At 42.4% G+C, this 19,649-nt stretch overlaps 1 protein-coding gene across 1 annotated transcript; it reads left to right on the forward strand.

Moving 5' to 3' along the window:
* The first annotated feature begins 679 nt into the window (after positions 1–679).
* Positions 680–17,815, forward strand: LOC307125556 (uncharacterized protein). The gene is made up of 2 exons (XM_079815484.1): positions 680–755; positions 13,641–17,815. Exons 1-2 carry the CDS (start codon positions 731–733, stop codon positions 14,936–14,938), a joined length of 1,323 nt encoding a protein of 440 aa, XP_079671610.1. The 5' UTR covers positions 680–730; the 3' UTR covers positions 14,939–17,815.
* The last annotated feature ends 1,834 nt before the right edge of the window (positions 17,816–19,649 follow it).

A 19,649-nucleotide genomic window follows, 5' to 3' on the forward strand; every position in this document is an offset into this window, starting at 1 on the left:
TTTTCCGTGCTGTACGGAGAGAGTGAAGGGGAGAGAAAAAAATTAATTGTGCTCTGTATGTCTGCAGAATAAAACATCATGAGACCTTCCATCTGCATTGTCTTCATTAAGAACCATCACAGTAAACACAACCAGAGTAAAACTGCTACACATGCATCTTGCTAATACTACAACTGACTATCAGCCATTACACACTTATTATTAACCAGTTTGACTTTTTTCTGTCATACATCTACAAAAGCTTTTTTATTGACAATTAACAGAAGTTTAGATGTTAATGTTTTAATGAGAGTTTTGGTGATCGGTGTTTGCTTTAGTTGGGCTCTTGTCCCTTTATATTTTATTAATAGTTTTTCTCTGGATGCTTGTAACACATTATAGCATGAGAAGCTTTGACCTTGGCTGCATTAGCAAAAATAATTATAAGAATGGTTCAATATTATGAATTGAATATTATATTGAGAATTGTGGCATCCCTAATTTTTACACAGTCCAAAGTTCCCTCCACCCTGACCCTCTAATATGGTATTTTGCTTTAAAGTCATGTGGTTTACTAGAAAGAGAGGGCAGATGTCTGACATCTACGTAATATACAGATCTTTTCTGATTGGCTAACATGCATCTTGCATAACACGAGAACAATTATTTAAGCCCACATTGCAGTGGCAAAAGAGTACAGCAAAATAATTCAAGAGCACAAGACACGTCTCTTAGCAGAAAACTCATTTTGATGTTTGGATTCCCAATTCCTTCAGGTTAGATTTTTTTTACATTTACTTGTATTTGTTATTTCACTTTTATTAACCCTCTGAACCCTGAGCTGTTTTCTGGGTCCTGACGGTGTTTTGACATGCCTTGTCATTTGAGCTTATTTCTGTAACGAAACATTTTCATGGCTAAAGTCTGATTACTCTGTATTCAGCACAAAATACAATAATATGTGAGTAGCATGGATGTAAAGGTTTGTAGTTTTGAGAAAATGACGTTTATGCGGGGTTTATGAAAAAAAAAAAAATATTTGCTTCACCTATTAATTCACAATTTAATCCTAAAAAGAATTTTAACGTCAGAAATAAATGTCAATTGTTACACACAAACCATCTAATGCTTGTGTAGCATTATACACTATTGTTCAAAAGTTTGGGGTCAGTAAGAATTTGTTTCAAATTAATAGTTTTATTAATAATTAATACATTTTAATAAATTAATAGTTTTATTTTGCAAGAATGCATTAAATGTGTAAAAAGTTACAAAAGCTTTCTATTTCAGATTAATGCTGTTTTTTTTAACTTTCTGTTCATCAAAGAATCCTGGAAAAAAAAAACATGTTCCCTTTCGTTCAGTCACTACGACGTAACGTTAGTGACTAACGAATGGGGGTTTCGCTTAGAAGCCTATCATCTTCGAGCTTAGAGAAAACGCCCAATGGCGTGCCAATGCCATGGGGCATGCGGAATTTGCATACGTAACTCCGCCTCACCGCGTGAGTATATAAGGAAGTACGAGGCAATATCGCATTGTTTCTGCTTTCGGAGCCAAGAGTACCTACCTCTTCACTCCTACAGCCTTCTGAGACTCTGTCAGCTTCTTCGAGACGAGCAGCTTTCCAGTCGGTGTTGGTGTGACGGCGCGTTCCAGTGATCGCATACTTCCTGCCTGCTGATCTGTGCAGTGGTCCGCCTGACAGCTGGTGTGTGTTTCCCTGGGCGCTTCGGCATCGACTGCAAAGTTTCCTCTCATAAAAGAGCTTGCACGTGACGCGTCCTTTTCAGGATGTTTCGTCCGTGCACTTCTGGGTGCGGTAGATCGCTTTTTTCTTTCGACGGGCACGAGCGCTGTGTGACGTGTTTGGGCTTTCAGGACGCTCAGGCAGCGCTCGTGGATGACTCATGTTCCCTCTGCGGGAACCTGGCCATCTCGGTGTTACGGTCAAGACTCTGTGAGTTCCGTGCTGATGCCGGAACGAGAGTCCCCTCCGTCACCCCCCAATCTGCGGTCTCCTCTGGAGGCGGCACTTTGGCTGGTGACCAGGGTGATCTGAGGGTGACGGTGTGGAACAAAGCTCCGACGCTAGTTCCTCGGCCCACACCCCCCTCTCATGCACCTGACCCGGTCCGTGTTCAGGCGTCTACATCGGGGCCGGCTCCTGCTGTCCCGACTGTGGCGTTTGGCGCGGCGGAAGAGGAAGTGATGTCTATCGCCGCATCACAAGGTGGGCTGGAGTCATCTGAGGATGATGATTCGGCTGTGCTGCCACCTTCGGGTGCGCCAGCATTGCCCGAGTCGGACCCAGAATTGACAGCCATGCTGTCTCGGGCAGCCGCAGCGCTTGGACTGGAGTGGAACCCTCCGCCTCAGCCTGAGCGTTCGCGGTTGGACGATTGGTTTTTGGGGGCGGCGCGCTCGGACGCCCGTCCGACCGCTCCTCCAAATCTTTTCTTTCCCGAGGTGCATGAAGAGATCGCGCGTTCCTGGAAGGCCCCGTTGTCTTCCCGTGAACGTTTGGCGAACTCTTCCGCCTTCACCTCCCTCGATGGAGCCGCGGCTCAAGGGTACACTGGGGTCCCCCCAGTCGAACGTTCTGTTGCGATGCAACTGTGTCCTCAGAGCGCTTCGTCCTGGCGTGGTGACCCTAAGCACCCCTCCAAAGCCTGTAGGTTTTCGTCATCCCTGGTGGCGAAGTCCTATAGAGCTGCGGGGCAGGCCGCTGCTTCTTTGCATACCATGGCAACTCTTCAGGCTTACCAAGCCAAGTTGCTGTGTGATATGCACGAGGGGGGGGCTGACCCAGGACTCAGCAATGAGTTGCGTGCCGCCACAGACCTCGCTCTCCGGGTGACGAAGGTGACCGCACGCTCCCTGGGTCAGGTGATGTCCACAAATGTGGTCCAGGAGCGACACCTATGGCTCACCCTGGCCGATATGCGCGACGCTGAGCGAACCCGTTTCCTCAACGCCCCCATATCCCAGGATGGGCTATTCGGCGGAGCGGTCGAGAGCTTCGCCCAACAGTTCTCGGCCGCTCAGAAGCAGACTGAGGCTATAAAATATATCCTGCCCCGGCGGTCAGCTGCTGCCTCCACCCCACCGCCCGCGCAGGTGCCTCAGCCTGCTCGCCGCCGAAGGCGCCCTCCCGCGGCTCCCTCTACCTCTGCGCCACCCAAGCAGCAGCCTCCACCCGGGCCGCGCAGAGGCAGCCGCAGGAAGGCGTCCCAGTCCGCTCCAGCCTCGCAGCCCGCGAAGAAACGCCAGGCTAAGCGGCGCTCCTGACGCGGACGGCTCAGGGATGGGCAGTTCTTTCCAGGAGACGGCGGCAGGGCCGCTCCTTCCCCCGGTGGAGGGCCGGGGGAGAATCTTTTGTTCAGCTGCTGGCCCCCGGGTCAGCAGCACCCTAATGTGGTTAAAGAAAGAACTGACAACCCCACCCCTGAGCCCCCAGAGATCGGTGACGGCAGTGCGCGCCACCCTCGGGTCTCGCCACTCTCGTCCCTCTCTGTCGCCAGCCCCCTGGCAGAGCAGACCCCAGTGGAACGCGAGTCCTTCCCTGGTCTCCTCTGTCAGGGCGCAGCCGTTAACCGTGCCCCGACCCCGGGACGCCCAACAGCCTCCCCTGTCCGGGCCGGTAACGCTGCCTCGCTTCCCCACCCGGGGTACGTCTGCCGTCCGCATGACCCCGTTGGTGCAGTCTCTGGAAGCCTGGCTTCAGCTTCCGGGGCTGTCCCGCTGGGTTGCCCGGACCATCAGGCTTGGCTACGCGATTCAGTTCGCGCAGGCTCCTCCCCGTTACAGGGGAGTCCGCTATACCGTGACCGGGGCCCATGCCCCCGTCATGCGTGCGGAGATTGCCACTCTACTGGCGAAGGGTGCGATCGAGCCTGTCCCTCCGGCCGAGATGAAGTCGGGGTTCTACAGCCCCTACTTCATTGTACCCAAGAAAACCGGTGGGTTACGACCAATCCTGGACCTTCGTATCTTGAACCGATCCCTTCACCGGCTTCCGTTCAAGATGTTGACTGCGAAACGCCTTTTCGAATGCGTTCGTCCTTACGATTGGTTTGCAGCGATCGACCTGAAGGACGCCTACTTCCATGTCTCCATCCTTCCTCGACACAGACCGTTCCTACGGTTTGCTTTCGAGGGGCGGGCATATCAGTACACAGTTCTCCCATTCGGGCTATCTCTGTCCCCTCGCGTCTTCACGAAGATTGCCGAGGCAGCCCTTGCGCCCCTTCGGCAGCACGGGGTTCGCATCCTGAACTACCTCGACGACTGGCTCATACTAGGCCACTCTCGAGAGCAGGTGTGCGAACACAGAGATTTGGTTCTCCACCACTTAGCCCGTCTGGGCCTTCGGGTCAACTGGGAAAAGAGCAAACTTTGCCCCGTGCAGAGGATCTCTTTTCTCGGTATGGAGATCGACTCGGTCGCCATGTGCGCGCAGCTTACGAGCGAGCGCGCGCAGTCACTGCTGACTTGCCTCCAACAAATCGAGAGCAAGAGTGCGGTTCCACTGAAACTATTTCAGAGGCTCCTGGGGCATATGGCATCTGCAGCCGCGGTAACGCCGCTCAGATTGCTTCATATGAGACCGCTTCAGCACTGGCTTCGCGATCGAGTCCCGAGATGGGACTCCTGGACAGAACCCCAGCGCCTCCTGCATGTCAATTGCCTCGAGTTGCTGGCAGTACGGTTCGCCCTGCACCGCTTCCGAGCGCTGCTGAAGGGTCAACATGTGCTTGTCCGGACAGACAACACGGCCGTAGTAGCGTACATCAACCACCAGGGCGGTCTACGCTCCCGCCGTATGTCTCAACTCGCCCGCCATCTCATCCTATGGAGTCAGAAGCGCCTGAGGTCCCTTCGTGCTGTCCATATTCCGGGAGTCCTGAACCACGCAGCCGACGAGCTCTCGCGGTTTTCGCCTCTCCCGGGAGAATGGAGACTCCATCCCCAGACGGTTCAGCTGATTTGGGAACAGTTCGGCGACGCACAGGTAGATCTGTTTGCCTCCCACGACTCTTCCCACTGCAGCCTGTACTATTCCCTGACCGAGGGCACGCTCGGCACGGATGCACCTACGGTGGTCGCCACCATCACTTCCGCTAGGGCAGAGTCCACTCGGCATGCCTATGCGTTGAAGTGGAACCTCTTCGTCACCTGGTGCTCTTCCCGCCAAGAAGACCCCTGGAAATGCCCGATCGGGTCCGTGCTTGAATTTCTCCAAGAGGGGCTGGAGCGAAGGCTGTCTCCCTCCACCCTCAAGGTATATGTGGCCGCAATATCTGCCCACCACGATCTCTTGGAGAACAAGAAGGTAAGTCAGCACGACCTGGTCATCAGGTTCCTGAGGGGAGCAAGGAGACTGAATCCTCCTCGCTCTCCTCTCGTACCCTCTTGGGACCTCGCAGTAGTGTTAAGTGCTCTGCAGAGACCTCCCTTTGAGCCTTTGCGGTCGGTTGATATTAAGTTCCTGTCTATGAAGACGGCTCTGCTGACCGCATTGGCCTCCGTTAAGAGGGTCGGGGACCTGCAGGCATTTTCGGTTGACGAAGCGTGCCTTGAATTCGGGCCGGCCAACTCTCACGTGATCCTGAGACCCCGGCCTGGATATGTGCCCAAGTTTCCCACCACTCCGTTTAAGGACCAGGTGGTGAACCTGCAAGCGCTGCCTTTGGAGGAGGCAGACCCAGCCTTGGCATTGCTCTGTCCAGTATGCGCCCTCCGCGCTTACGTAGACATGACGCAGTGTTTCAGGACCTCAGACCAGCTCTTTGTCTGTTATGGTGGAGAGCGGAAGGGAAGTGCTCTCTCAAAACAAAGGCTGTCTCACTGGATAGTGGACACCATTGTTTTGGCTTACCAGCAGCAAGGTCGACCATGTCCCCTTGGTGTGAGGGCACACTCCACTAGGAGTGTGGCCTCCTCTTGGGCTTTAGCGCATGGCGCCTCGCTAGCAGACATCTGCAGAGCTGCAGGCTGGGCGACACCCAACACATTCGCCAGATTCTACAATCTCCGAGTGGAGCCAGTGTCCGACTATGTACTCGCCCCCCCGAGGGGCCGGTAATGGACCAGGCTCAGGTGTCTTCGCTTGCTCGCCATTCCACTCCACGGACTGGATACGTGCGATTTTTCCTCAGGTGAGCTCCCCGAGAGCCCTGAGCTCCTCCAGCACTGTCGACGCCGACATCAGTTCAGTCTGCCCTTTCGAGCCCGGACCCTCATGTCCGGCCAGGTGCCCCATGTGCATGGTTCCCCTCCGGCGACCCCCACATGTGTATTTCACCGTAAGCCTCCGCAGTGAGCGGGTTTCTTCCCTTGGCGTGTCCCCGCCACCCCTAGGGTTAAAAATCCACCTTCGGCTGGTACCCTAGAGATCTTCCATATGCAGCCCCTTCCGGCTCATATGTGTCTCTTAAGTCCTCCCCACGGGTAGGCATCTTGGCATTCCCTCACTGGGATATGCTTCCCAGTGTACCTTGGTATTCCTGTGTTAAGTGGGAGTCCTTCGTCCGTATTAGTCTTACGACAGGGTACTCACACTTACGCAGGGCGCTGGAAGACAGCTGAGTGGCGGGATTATATTGGGACCCCCATTCGTTAGTCACTAACGTTACGTCGTAGTGACTGAACGAAAGGGAACGTCACGGTTACGGATGTAACCCTCGTTCCCTGAGGAGGGAACGGAGACGTAACGTCCCGTTGCCACTTCAGTTGTGCTACCTGGAACGCAGGAGTTCAGTCTTGGCTCCTCAAGCAGGTAACATAATGCGATATTGCCTCGTACTTCCTTATATACTCACGCGGTGAGGCGGAGTTACGTATGCAAATTCCGCATGCCCCATGGCATTGGCACGTCATTGGGCGTTTTCTCTAAGCTCGAAGATGATAGGCTTCTAAGCGAAACCCCCATTCGTTAGTCACTAACGTTACGTCTCCGTTCCCTCCTCCTCCCAAATATTTTTAATATTATTTGATTTTTGGTCCATTTATTGAAAGTCTAGGCAAGCAAAAAATTAGAGATCACTTTATATGATAAAGCTTTTAAGCTTTTTCTCAACAATTGTCATTACAATTATCTCACAAATATTTGCTAACTCAATGTATTTTTTACAATGGGGTAATTTTGTTGCAATAGCTTACAAAGCACAAATTGTATTGTGATTTAAAATGGTGAATTGAATTTAACTCTAAAACAGGCAATGTGACCCACGAGTCACATAGTTTTGTTGTCTTTTTTTTGGGGCATAAGAACAATTTTTTTTATTAAATCTTTTTATAATTTATCAAAGCCTGGTCTGTCTCAAGTATGCTGGCCACATGATTTGCTTCAGGTTTTCAGTGATCTATTAGTCAGCCTGATCTAAATCCAACATGGCTGCCAGTGGTGGAGGACATTCAGATTTTGAGGTAAGTAAATATATATTAAACTTTTCTTTTGGAAAAAAAAATTATGATACTGCTAACATTAATTGTGAACATTGTCTTAAGGTGCTGAAGAAAATGTTTTATTCATATGTTGTTCATGTTGTTATTTAGCACGTTACGGTTTTTTTTTTTTTACAAATGATAAAAGTTAAAGGTTAGAGGCCTCTGTGTGAAACAAATATAGTTCACATTGAGGGGACATTGAGGCAGTATACAAAATAAATAAATATCTAATTGATTTATCAAATTGTTAGTGTATTATCTAAAAAATGTGTTTATTTCTTTTTTGCAGCTGGAGGAAGAAAAGGTTTGAGCAGTAGTCAGCAGCCAATGAAAATGCATTCAGAATGCCTGATCAGCTTTCAACTACTTGCAGCTACTTCACAAGGTTTTTTGAAGCTTTTCCAACTTATTGCCGAGCAAACTAATCAGGGCCGGGTTTCCCAATAACGATGTATCTTAGCTCTAAAGAGCATGTTCTACGAGCGAAGTTACGATCACTCGCAGCAATTCCACGTGTGTTTCCCAAAAATGTACTTATCATGAACGCGCGAGAACGCGCTCTAAGTGCTACTTAAGAGTCGCTGTCCATTTGCGAAGTGCTGAAATATAAACTTATATGGAATCGTTTCCTCTGAAGTTTCACCTAATAATTGTCATCTGATGTGGATTAGCAATCAAAACACGTCTATATAAAGCACCTACAGGCTGAGGCACTGACAAAATGGCTGAACAAAAAAAAAACAGGAAAAGATACCTTTCAAAAAGACGAAATAAATATCCTCATTTAATTCAGATGTGTATTTATATATTTTTTTGTTTGTTACCTGCCCTCATAAAAAAATAATAATAAAATCCAGTGATCATAAAGTCAGTTTCCACAAAAATATTAAGCAGCAGAACTGTTTTTTTTATCAACATTGATAATAATGAGAATATTAAAATAAAAAAAAATAATAAAAAAGTGTACAATAAAGTACAATCAAAACCTTATAGTATTATCACAATGCACTTGAATAAAGTTAAAGGTGTAATCTGCCGGTTGTCCTGTAGGTGACCTCATAACTCTGTCTTCTTACGATACACTTAGAGCTTTACGATTACTCCAGAGCACTCGTAGATCTACGATCATTTTCAAGTGCTACTTAAGTTACGATGCTTTTGGGAAACAGACCTTAATATTAAGATCACTCGTACGATCGTTTTTACGATCAACTTAGGCTTACGATGCTTTTGGGAAACGCAGCCCTGTACTCTTGCCAGTTACATGGAACTAGCATCAACAATTAGCGACAATGTGAACGGCTCATGCTTTGTTAAAAATGCAATCATGGAAAATGAGTAATTACTTGTTTAGATGAAATATGTTGTTTACACTGTTTAAAATAACAAGGAATGTCAGAATCACATTTTTTTGCTGCAAATAAACAAAGAAACTATTAAAAAAACTGTCACTCCCCTTTTTGAGAATATACGTAACATTGCACTATACAAATATAATGGTTATGTTAAATGGTTATAATTGAAGAATGTTTTGGAATATAGACATAAGTTTGGTCTTGTTTTAAAAAAATGAAAAACCAACTTCAAAAAATGAAAGTATGAAAAAGTTATGGAAATTTAAATCAAATGTACTTTAAATATTTTATATAAAATATATATTTTACAAAATATTTTTTAATAAAAATTACTATCAAATCAAAGTCATATGTGTACCAATTTGTGTTCCAAATTTTAAGTTGATATCACAAAATGTAAGTTCCCATGAGATTTTTAGTCGCTGTACCAAAAATAGCCACCAAGAGTTGTTTTATGCATTCTCCTGTATCAAATGTATACATTTCAGTCTCAATATCACAAAACAGTTGGCAGATATGGAACCGTGAGACTCAGACCTTTCCGATGATATGCGTTTTGTCAAGATTAGAAAACTTTTTTATTATAAAGTTTTGTAATACAAAACCTGATACCACCCACTAGATGAAATGCTAAAATAATTTAAAGTAAAATTTTTGTGGTAAAGCAAGGTCCGATTTCAATACTGTTTTCACAGGCTGAATCTTGAGTTTGTAAGCTTTTGAATGATATATAATTTGTCAACATTAGATCTGGGGCCTATACCATGAAGCCGGTTTAGCTGGCTAACCAGATATGTTTAAGCTTAGTTTGTGCCAATCCTGGGTTTTAGGTACCATTAAAGTGGTTTGGCTTTTTGCAGTGTTCATGTCCATAGTAACTTACGCTCCACGGCTAACCTGCTCCAGGGCAGGTTATGTTCTGGATAAGAGAGCTCAAACTGAAATTGGACCAATCAGCTGTGAGCACACCTCTGATTCAATAAAGCCACTCCCCTTTTTTCTACTCCAAATTAAAGGTCACTACATAGCGAGTGGTTTATAAAGACTAAAGCGTCTGGCTTTTAACAATGCTTATTTATAATGATAATAATTTTTAATGATTTAGATATAATTTATGTAATTATATCCTTAATCAATTACACATATACTTTTAGTTAATCAATCATTAATAGGCACTGTTGAAATTAATATAAATAGCCTATATAAAGGTCATGCAAATAAGCTTTAAAATCAATAAATAAAGCTATAAAAATTACTAAATGTGAGCTTCAAATCTCTCAATATATCAAATAAACTAACTTCATAACTTTTATTTGCATTGGCGTATTAGGATTTTTCTTTAAGTTGTCCTCTTTTATAGACAGCTCTTTTCTTCTTGCTGTGTAAAATTGTTTAAATGTTTTATATTTTTCAATCATGTGATATTCTGCAGAACAGAGAAATGAATCTCAGTTCCACTGAGCATGTGATTGGCTGTTCACTGCTGATGTCACAGCTAAACTCCTAAACTCAGGATCAAAGCCTGAGTTGACAGAGAAAGCTGATGATCAGCATCATGGGACCAACAAAGCCTGAATAGATTGGTTTGGTTTTGTCAACTCGAAACTAATCCTATAACCCTGAGTTTGTTAAACTACCCTCATGGTACAGGCCCTAGGTAAAGTATAGGATATAATGTTTTAAACATGCAACGGCAAGTGGGCCAGTAACAGTTAACAGATTAATGACTTGGTCCTTTTTTTATACCCTAATCAGGCAACATGAACTGGGAGTCACAACTCATAAAATCCAACATATATCAAATATTTCCCAAATTCTTTTGGATATATTTTACTTAAAGCTACACAGTGTGATATTTTCCCCCATCTAGTGGTGAAAAGGTATATGACCATCCAGTGAATATTAGTTTCTGTTCCTCTCAATTCCGATTTCGTTTCAACTCCTACGGTGGCCGATTTAGTCCAAGATTAACATGTTTCCAGTTCGACCTTGTCCACATTCGACACTGTGCCTGTGTGATATTCTGTGCGCAGTGGGATTGTTGGAACTCAACTGTCCTAATTATTCGGCTAGAAAGAACTGCAGCTAATCCAGAGTGAACTTTGAGGATAGTAATGTTTATTCAGTCATCCAATTGCAAGGCATAAACAGGTTTGCGTGGATATGTACATAAATGTGGTTTCTGTGAGAGAACAAATAAGGATGGTAAATATACATACACAGTTAAGAACTGTATAACTATACTTATAAGTTACATTTGTATAATGTAACCGTAAACCAGAGCTTATTGTACCATATATAGGTGCTAAAGGCAGCTGCATTAAAAGGAGCGGAGCTGCCGCTGCTGATACATATTTCCATCAACATACATTACAAGCAAATATTTTCTATAAACGAATAAACATTGTTGATAACAAAATAACTGAATGATTATTCAAATAGGTGAGCATTACGCTATTGTATGTTGACACAAAAATACTTCTGAGGTGACATCAACTGAATTACGCGATGACACACTCTGAAACACATCTACAATGACAATAACTATTATTACTTACGGAGTTGTTAACGCACAGAAATACCACACAAGGAAAAACAGACTTTTGAGGAATAAACAAGCCAGGAAAACTCCGTATAACTCTGTTACTGGAGCTGCTGAGATGAAAACTCTCTGCGCATGCACCAGACAAGTCTGAACAAGTTGACGCGCACATGCGCGAGGCAAGGAATTTTGTACAGTGCCATCGAGTATTAAAACCGGTTAAAACGCGAAAGGCGAAGCTTGAATTTACGGGTATGTCCCTCTTTGGCTAATGTACTTTCAAGATGGAGGGGCAACATGGTGACCACCGTTAGATCCCATTACCTTATGTATTTTCAATGGCATATTATAAACTTACGAGAATACTTTATTACTTGAAAGAAGTAAATATACATTAATGAGCACATATATTTTTGAAAGAACTAAGTGTTTTTAGCTAAGAACAGACAAAAAAAGTTACACAGTGTAGCTTTAAGTTCAGATGATATAAAAAATAACATGAAATTATTTTTTGCTTATCATTTTCCACTCTTGCCTGTTTAAGGGTTAAAAATACACAAGCAAACAGTAATAAAATAAGAACAAATAAACAAATTACTAACAATAGCACAAATAAATACGATAGAATGAAGATACAAATGAAATAGACTGCTTTGTTTTTTTCAGGTATCTCTAACAGTAGTATTCAGGTAAGAAACTGAATAAAAAACAAGGGGGGCTTGGGCCACCCCTCTGGCCCCGCCCCCGGTCATGTGACACTGAAGCCTGCCATAATGATGGTGAAAATTTTGCTTTGATCACAGGAGTATAGTATGTTGGAGCCATTATATCAAAGTGTAATTTTTGTTAGTGACACTAGAGGCCATACAAGTATTTTGAGTATGTTTAAGTAAGGGGATGATGCAGTTACAGGTACTTTTTGACCGTGCTCTGTTGAGCATACTCGTCAGAAACAGACTTCTAAAAGCCCATGTGTGTCCCTACAAAGTACATTTTCAAAAATATATTCAAATAGAAAAGTTATTTTACATTTCAATACTATTTCACAATATTACTGTTTTTGCTGTATTTTGGATCAAATAAATTAAGCCTTGGTGAGCAGAAGAGACTTTTGAAAAACTTTTGACCGGCAGTGTATATCTTTTTTATTAGTTGCTGATGCAGTAATCATTAATTAATCATCTCTGAGATGAATTGGAGTTGAAAAAAAAAATTGAAAGTACTTTGAAGCTGCAGTCCATACATTTTTGTGTTAAAAATTTGATGAGATGAAAAGAACTCTTGAGGGGAGCATTTCACTAAATATGTGCACTATATTATCTTATATATTTGTTATATTTACTTTACCTGTTAGTAATGTCTTAACCTTTAAATATTGGTGTAATTAAATGTGTAAATGACTACATTTCACTATACTTTTTTTATAATTAGTTTTTTATTATATATTAAAATAAATAGCAACAAATTATAATAATTTGGGCTCTGTTGTTAATTTTAATTATTTCACATACTATAATTAATTTACTATGAATTAATATTTTATTAATGTGCAAAAAAGGGATCTCTGTATATTACAGCATTAGCACAGATAGATATTTGAATTATAATTTAATTTATTTCAAGTGAGAGACACTATTTGTCAATTTTGTTCAGTAACCACTGTTTAATTAAAACAAGGAAAAAGAAGCATTTTTGTTTGGTTTACTCCACACCTCGCAAGCCACTTTGTATTGTTGTTACTGGGCAGACAAACTTGTTATCTGAACACTCAGAATGATTGTACACTGACACTGAGACACATCATCATCTTTGATGAATGAGAAAAAAAAAAAAAATATATATATATATATATATATAATACGGAATACCGAACCTTGACCCGACCTCAAAAGACTAAAACAATATTGACCGTTTGTAAACTGACTAAACATGAGACACACTGGAGAAAATATGATAATTATGAAACCTTATATAAATTATAAGGTTTTAAAGTTAATTGATTACAAAAGATTAGTTATTAGGACTGTCATCATTAACATGTTCGTGTATGAGATATATTGAAGATCCTTAACTTGCTAAAGTAATTTTACATCATAATTTAACAAAGAAACTCACTGACTACATAAATACACACACAGAAACAAGAGGTGGATACCCATCATAACCATTTCAACCAGTGTGCAAACTTGAATGGCTATGATCAGGCCAAACATTCAAGGTTATGTAAACTAATGTGATGCACTTAAGGGTTACATGGGGTTGAATGATCACAGCTGAAGACGTTATTACTATTCACTTCATTCTCTTCACAGAAAGAATGGCACATCTACACACTTCTCTTGCTTTGCTCCTCCTCTTGTGTTCACCGTGGCCGGGCGATGGGAAAACTTTCTTCACTCATCTTGGGACGCTGTGTACTGAAGACTGCAAGCCCGACTTCTTGGGCCAGTACAAGTGCAAGACTATTGATAACGATGGAAAATGTCAGGACATGCACTGTTCTCCTCAGGAAAACATGGACTACCAGGGTAGGCTGTGCCAAGCTGACAGTTTTTGTGGGAAGCATGATGGAACAGACTACTACTGGTGCAGAATTAATATCTTTCATTGGGGATACTGTGGGCTGGTGACGGAAAACAAGAACCATTATGGATCTTCTTCTGGATTGCTGTGTTACGACAGTTGTGGCAAAAGAAATGAAAACTACAATTGGTGCCATACTGCACAGGGATGGGAATACTGTTCGCCATCTGAAAACACTGAATACATGAACAAACAGTGCAAAGAAGACAGTCCATGTGGGAAGAATGAAAAGCAGGACTACTACTGGTGCAACCGTAAGGAGGGAAGCTGGGGTTACTGTGGGCTCGTGGAACCAAAGATGTTGCTCCACCGGTCTATGTATCATTATGTTTGCATAGATGAATGCCAATATTATGAGAGTGGTGATTATTACAGGTGCCACACTGCCACCGGCTGGGACCACTGCTCTCCAGATATAGATGTAACTTATAAAGGCAAACCCTGTCGCTCAGACCACTCCTGTGGCTTACATGGTTCTAGTTACAACTGGTGCTGGACCTCAGACTCAGAATATGATTACTGCGGGCCTGTTGAATCTGCAGAGTGCACTTACATCACCTCTCAACATCGCAACAGGAGAGCCCCACATGACAGAGTACTGATATGCACAAAGAGGGACCGAGGTAACAAGAGAACAACCACCTTTTATGCGGAGCCAGCTCCTACTCAAATCACTGATGGCAGTCGATGGAGAAACGAGGCAGAAAACTTAATCAGTCGCTGGGAAAACGAGTACCTGGTGGACCAGGGGCGCTCAGATCTGGTCCCCCCTGATCGAAATGATCAAAACGCTAGAAGAAACCTCCGTATCGACATGCAGGGCATCATCCGCCGTAACAATCAACCCTACTACAACCTACAGATCCAGTTGAACACGATACGGGCGCCTGGTCAAAGCACCACCGTGTCTCAGGTCATCGTGCCGAGGCACGTCCCGCGCCGCTACATCCGCAGAGCCTTCCTGGAGAGCTTCAGGCGCCGAGCTCGGATTTCTATTGAGGTTACAGAAAACGTAAATCAGTGTTAGAGCCATGGGGTGGAAATGTGGAAAGTATTGCAGATGGAATACAGTTGTAACTCTTTTAGCTTTTTTGCTGTACAACACAAATTATTTTCCATGAGAAATGTCTTTAGAACTATCACCATGTAACGTTTATTTGTAATTAGTGCTCAACAGATATGGGCTTTTAATGGCTGATACTGATTATTATGAAATCTAGAGAGTAGAATGGTTGATTATTATAAAAACAGATATTCATAATAATATATTTTTTATCAAATTTTCTTTTATGTTATAAACAACAACAATGAAAACATACGTTGTTTACTTTCTTTGACCTAACTATTGTTAGATTTATGGAAATGACAATGGAAAAGCAGCTCTTTATTTTGAAAAGTTTATTAGCTAAGTGATCACACTTTATAAATATTGTTCAGTTAATCGGCCTATTGGTGTATTACTAATGTGCTACATTTCATCAGACTGTTAAGTGAAATATACCTACACATTTTAAACTCAGATTGTTTTCTGATGCTTTCACGTGTACAAGTATCAGTTCAAACACATTAGCTGGAAATTAATTATCTCGGGTTTCCTAATCTTGATTTGAAGGATCTTCTGACATGAACACACATGTAAATGTAACAGAATTAGGTAAGGGGTGATTGACACTTGCAATCACCTATGAGCAAAGCAGGCTGTCTATTTAGCTGGTTGGTTGCCGCCTGTGGTGCATCACATCTGGCTTTCCCTATTTCTCTTGCGTTGTTGGGCTTGTCAAACTTCATGCAGCGCTGCATTACATTCTGTCAAAATTCCAATTCCAGATATCTATTCTATTAAAATGTAAGATATCTTTCATTCAAAATCTTTAAAGGTATAACAATGTACATTTGTTGATATCAGGAAGTAATTTACTTCTCGTCCAAATACAATTGTAGATATCTTGAATTGGACTTTTGACTAGGCAAGACATAATAAGACATATCTTGAATTATAATTCTTCCTAGTCGAATCTCATTTAAAGATATCTGCAATTTATTTATGGATATCTCAATCTGATTTTAACTAGGAAAACCTTTATTTTGAGATATTTGCAGAATTTCAATATATATCTGAAAGATGTATGCAAATACACCTTTGCTAAGCCCCAAGTTAAACAGTGTATTACCCCTAGGAACTAGGTTTTGGCTCCCTTTAGAAGTTTTGACATGCTCTGAAATTTGTGCTTTTTTCAGTTGCTTATAAACGTATTAATGGCAAAAGTGTCTTTACACAGTATTCAGCACAAACTGGGCTACCATAATATGTGAGCATTTCTGTATGTTTTTTGAAAGAAATGTAATAAAAGGAAGTGACTGAAATAAGGCCGCAAAACATATGTATAATATATAACATAAATGTAAGTGTCCACAAGACTTTTGACTAATGGATGTTGTTGCCTAGAGATTTTGCTTCAAAATTATGTTAAAATTATTGTGCTTACTCATACAAATAAAAAAAATATTGATTACAATTTTGTAAGACGCTTTGTTTACAAATCCCATATGCGAATATAGGCGTGAATTAGCATGAATAATGCTGTGTTTCACAGCTGAGAGGACAAAAGAACCGCATAATGAATGAGCCTTTGAGTCAGTTATTTGAGAGGGAGGTATAAGAAAGAATATGAGGACAAAACAGGACAAAATAAACTACAAAATAATATACTTTTGTAGTTTATTTAGAATAACAATATAAAGTAAGAGGCAAAGGCATTGTCCTTTGTGGGCCAGGATCAGGTCATTTCGTCAGACGAGACGAGACTAAATATATTCGTCAACGTCCTTTTTTTCCATGATGAAGACGAGACGATGACGAGACTGCACCAATGTCCAAAAACGCTGACTAAGACTAAATTAACATGCATTATTGTTGACGAAAAAAGACAAGACTAAAATGTTTTGCATTAAATAAAAACTAAGATAAAATCTCTCTTCATTTTCTCTACTTTTTTATGATGAGAAAATATTCCGAAAGAGTTTGCGCTGTTGTTCAAGTACAGGTCTCATACTCCTGTTGCTGCCAGCCTGTCATCACGCGGGTCACGTGATTCATGGAGCGCTCAATACTTCTAGCGCTGTGTCAATGCATTTGAATGGCTTAAGCGGATACACAACACCTTCACTATAGGCAACAGGTATTTACAGCAATTTCTGGTAAACAGTACAGCATAGTGTGCATTGATTATTACTTCAACCACATTTACCGTATCATTTTATTAGGGAGAGTGGTGGAGATGTAACATTGTTAACATTAATGTTAATGTTTTTACTTACTAATTGGTCACACGTACAGGGAGTGCAGAATTATTAGGCAAATGAGTATTTTGACCACATCATCCTCGTTATGCATGTTGTCTTACTCCAAGCTGTATAGGCTGGAAAGCCTACTACCAATTAAGCATATTAGGTGATGTGCATCTCTGTAATGAGAAGGGGTGTGGTCTAATGACATCAACACCCTATATCAGGTGTGCATAATTATTAGGCAACTTCCTTTCCTTTGGCAAAATGGGTCAAAAGAAGGACTTGACAGGCTCAGAAAAGTCAAAAATAGTGAGATATATTGCAGAGGGATGCAGCAGTCTTAAAATTAGTGATGGGCAGACCGAGGCTTCGTGAAGCACTGAAGCAGTTGAAGCAAATGTGTCATATTGTTTCGAAGCTTCGAATTAATCTGACACCCGTCTCTACGGCGCCATCTAGTGGTCATTTCCATGTGTTGATCTGAAATACCTTGACAATGATCCATGTAAAAAAAAATGTTTTTAACATCTGTCTGACAACTACATGATCTTGGTTTTGTAACCTGTAGCCTCGTCATTGTAAAGAACTATATATATTTTGTTTGTTATACAAAATGAACATTAATAAAATAAATAAAGCCACAATGTGTCACATTTGTCACAAAACATTTTTATTCAAAAATATGAATTGCTCTGCTGTTGAAGGACTCAGCTGACTTCTTTTTTTACATATAATTTCTCCAGCCTTTGAAAAAATCCTCTCACAAGGGACACTTGTTGCTGGCATGCACAAATATTTTTGGATGATGTAAATACATGGATGATGTATTGTTGCAGAAGGCTAGCTGCCTATCACAATACACACATCTCACTTTATTTGGTGCTTCCAAATGGAAATGCTCCCACACCACAGATGTACGGCATCTCTTGCGTGCAGCCTCCATTTTTATATATTTTATTAATATATCTATCTATATATCACCTATGAATCTATATCTATATAATTCTATATATCTAACTTATGCTGTGCTATCTATTTGTCACTATCTAACTTAGCCTATATGAATATGTCACTATATCTATACTATATGTCACTGTCTATACCTATCAGTCAATATATCTAATTTAAATCTAGCCTAAATATCAATAACCAAAGCGCACTATAAATCTCACTGCTATCACAAAATCACTGCTATCACAAAATCTCTCTCCTCTCACAAAAACCCACGAGGTGAAGATGGATTAACTTCACTTTTAAACTGTGGTGAATTAGGTTTATACAGATGTGTGACTGTGTGGCTTGTTCTCGCCCCCTTTAATCAACGCAGTTTCGGAAGGCGCCACCTGATGAAACAGTTCGAAGCTTCATTTAGCCATAGTCACGTGACATGGGTGTTTCGAATCACAGTTCGGAGCAGTGTTTCGAAACATCTGCGCTTCGGGATCTCGGCAAAGCCCCGAAACGTCTGTTTCGCGTCTGCCATCCCTACTTAAAATAGCCAAGCTTCTGAAGCGTGATCATCGAACAATCAAGCGTTTCATTCAAAATAGTCAACAGGGTCGCAAGAAGCGTGTGGAAAAACCAAGGCGCAAAATAACTGCCCGTGAACTGAGAAAAGTCAAGCGTGCAGCTGCCAAGATGCCACTTGCCACCAGTTTGGCCATATTTCAGAGCTGCAACATCACTGGAGTGCCCAAAAGCACAAGGTGTGCAATACTCAGAGACATGGCCAAGGTAAGAAAGGCAGAAAGTCGACCACCACTGAACAAGACACACAAGCTGAAACGTCAAGACTGGGCCAAGAAATATCTCAAGACTGATTTTTCTAAGGTTTTATGGACTGATGAAATGAGAGTGAGTCTTGATGGGCCAGATGGATGGGCCCGTGGCTGGATTGGTAAAGGGCAGAGAGCTCCAGTCCGACTCAGACGCCAGCAAGGTGGAGGTGGAGTACTGGTTTGGGCTGGTATCATCAAAGATGAGCTTGTGGGGCCTTTTCGGGTTGAGGATGGAGTCAAGCTCAACTCCCAGTCCTACTGCCAGTTTCTGGAAGACCCCTTCTTCAAGCAGTGGTACAGGAAGAAGTCTGCATCCTTCAAGAAAAACATGATTTTCATGCAGGACAATGCTCCATCACACGCATCCAAGTACTCCACAGCGTGGCTGGCAAGAAAGGGTATAAAAGAAGAAAATCTAATGATATGGCCTCCTTGTTCACCTGATCTGAACCCCATTGAGAACCTGTGGTCCATCATCAAATGTGCGATTTACAAGGAGGGAAAACAGTACACCTCTCTGAACAGTGTCTGGGAGGCTGTGGTTGCTGCTGCACGCAATGTTGATGGTGAACAGATCAAAACACTGACAGAATCCATGGATGGCAGGCTTTTGAGTGTCCTTGCAAAGAAAGGTGGCTATATTGGTCACTGATTGGTTTTTGTTTGGTTTTT

This window comes from Gobio gobio (genome assembly GCF_949357685.1).
Source record: "Gobio gobio genome assembly, chromosome: 1".
Lineage (NCBI taxonomy): Eukaryota > Metazoa > Chordata > Actinopteri > Cypriniformes > Gobionidae > Gobio > Gobio gobio.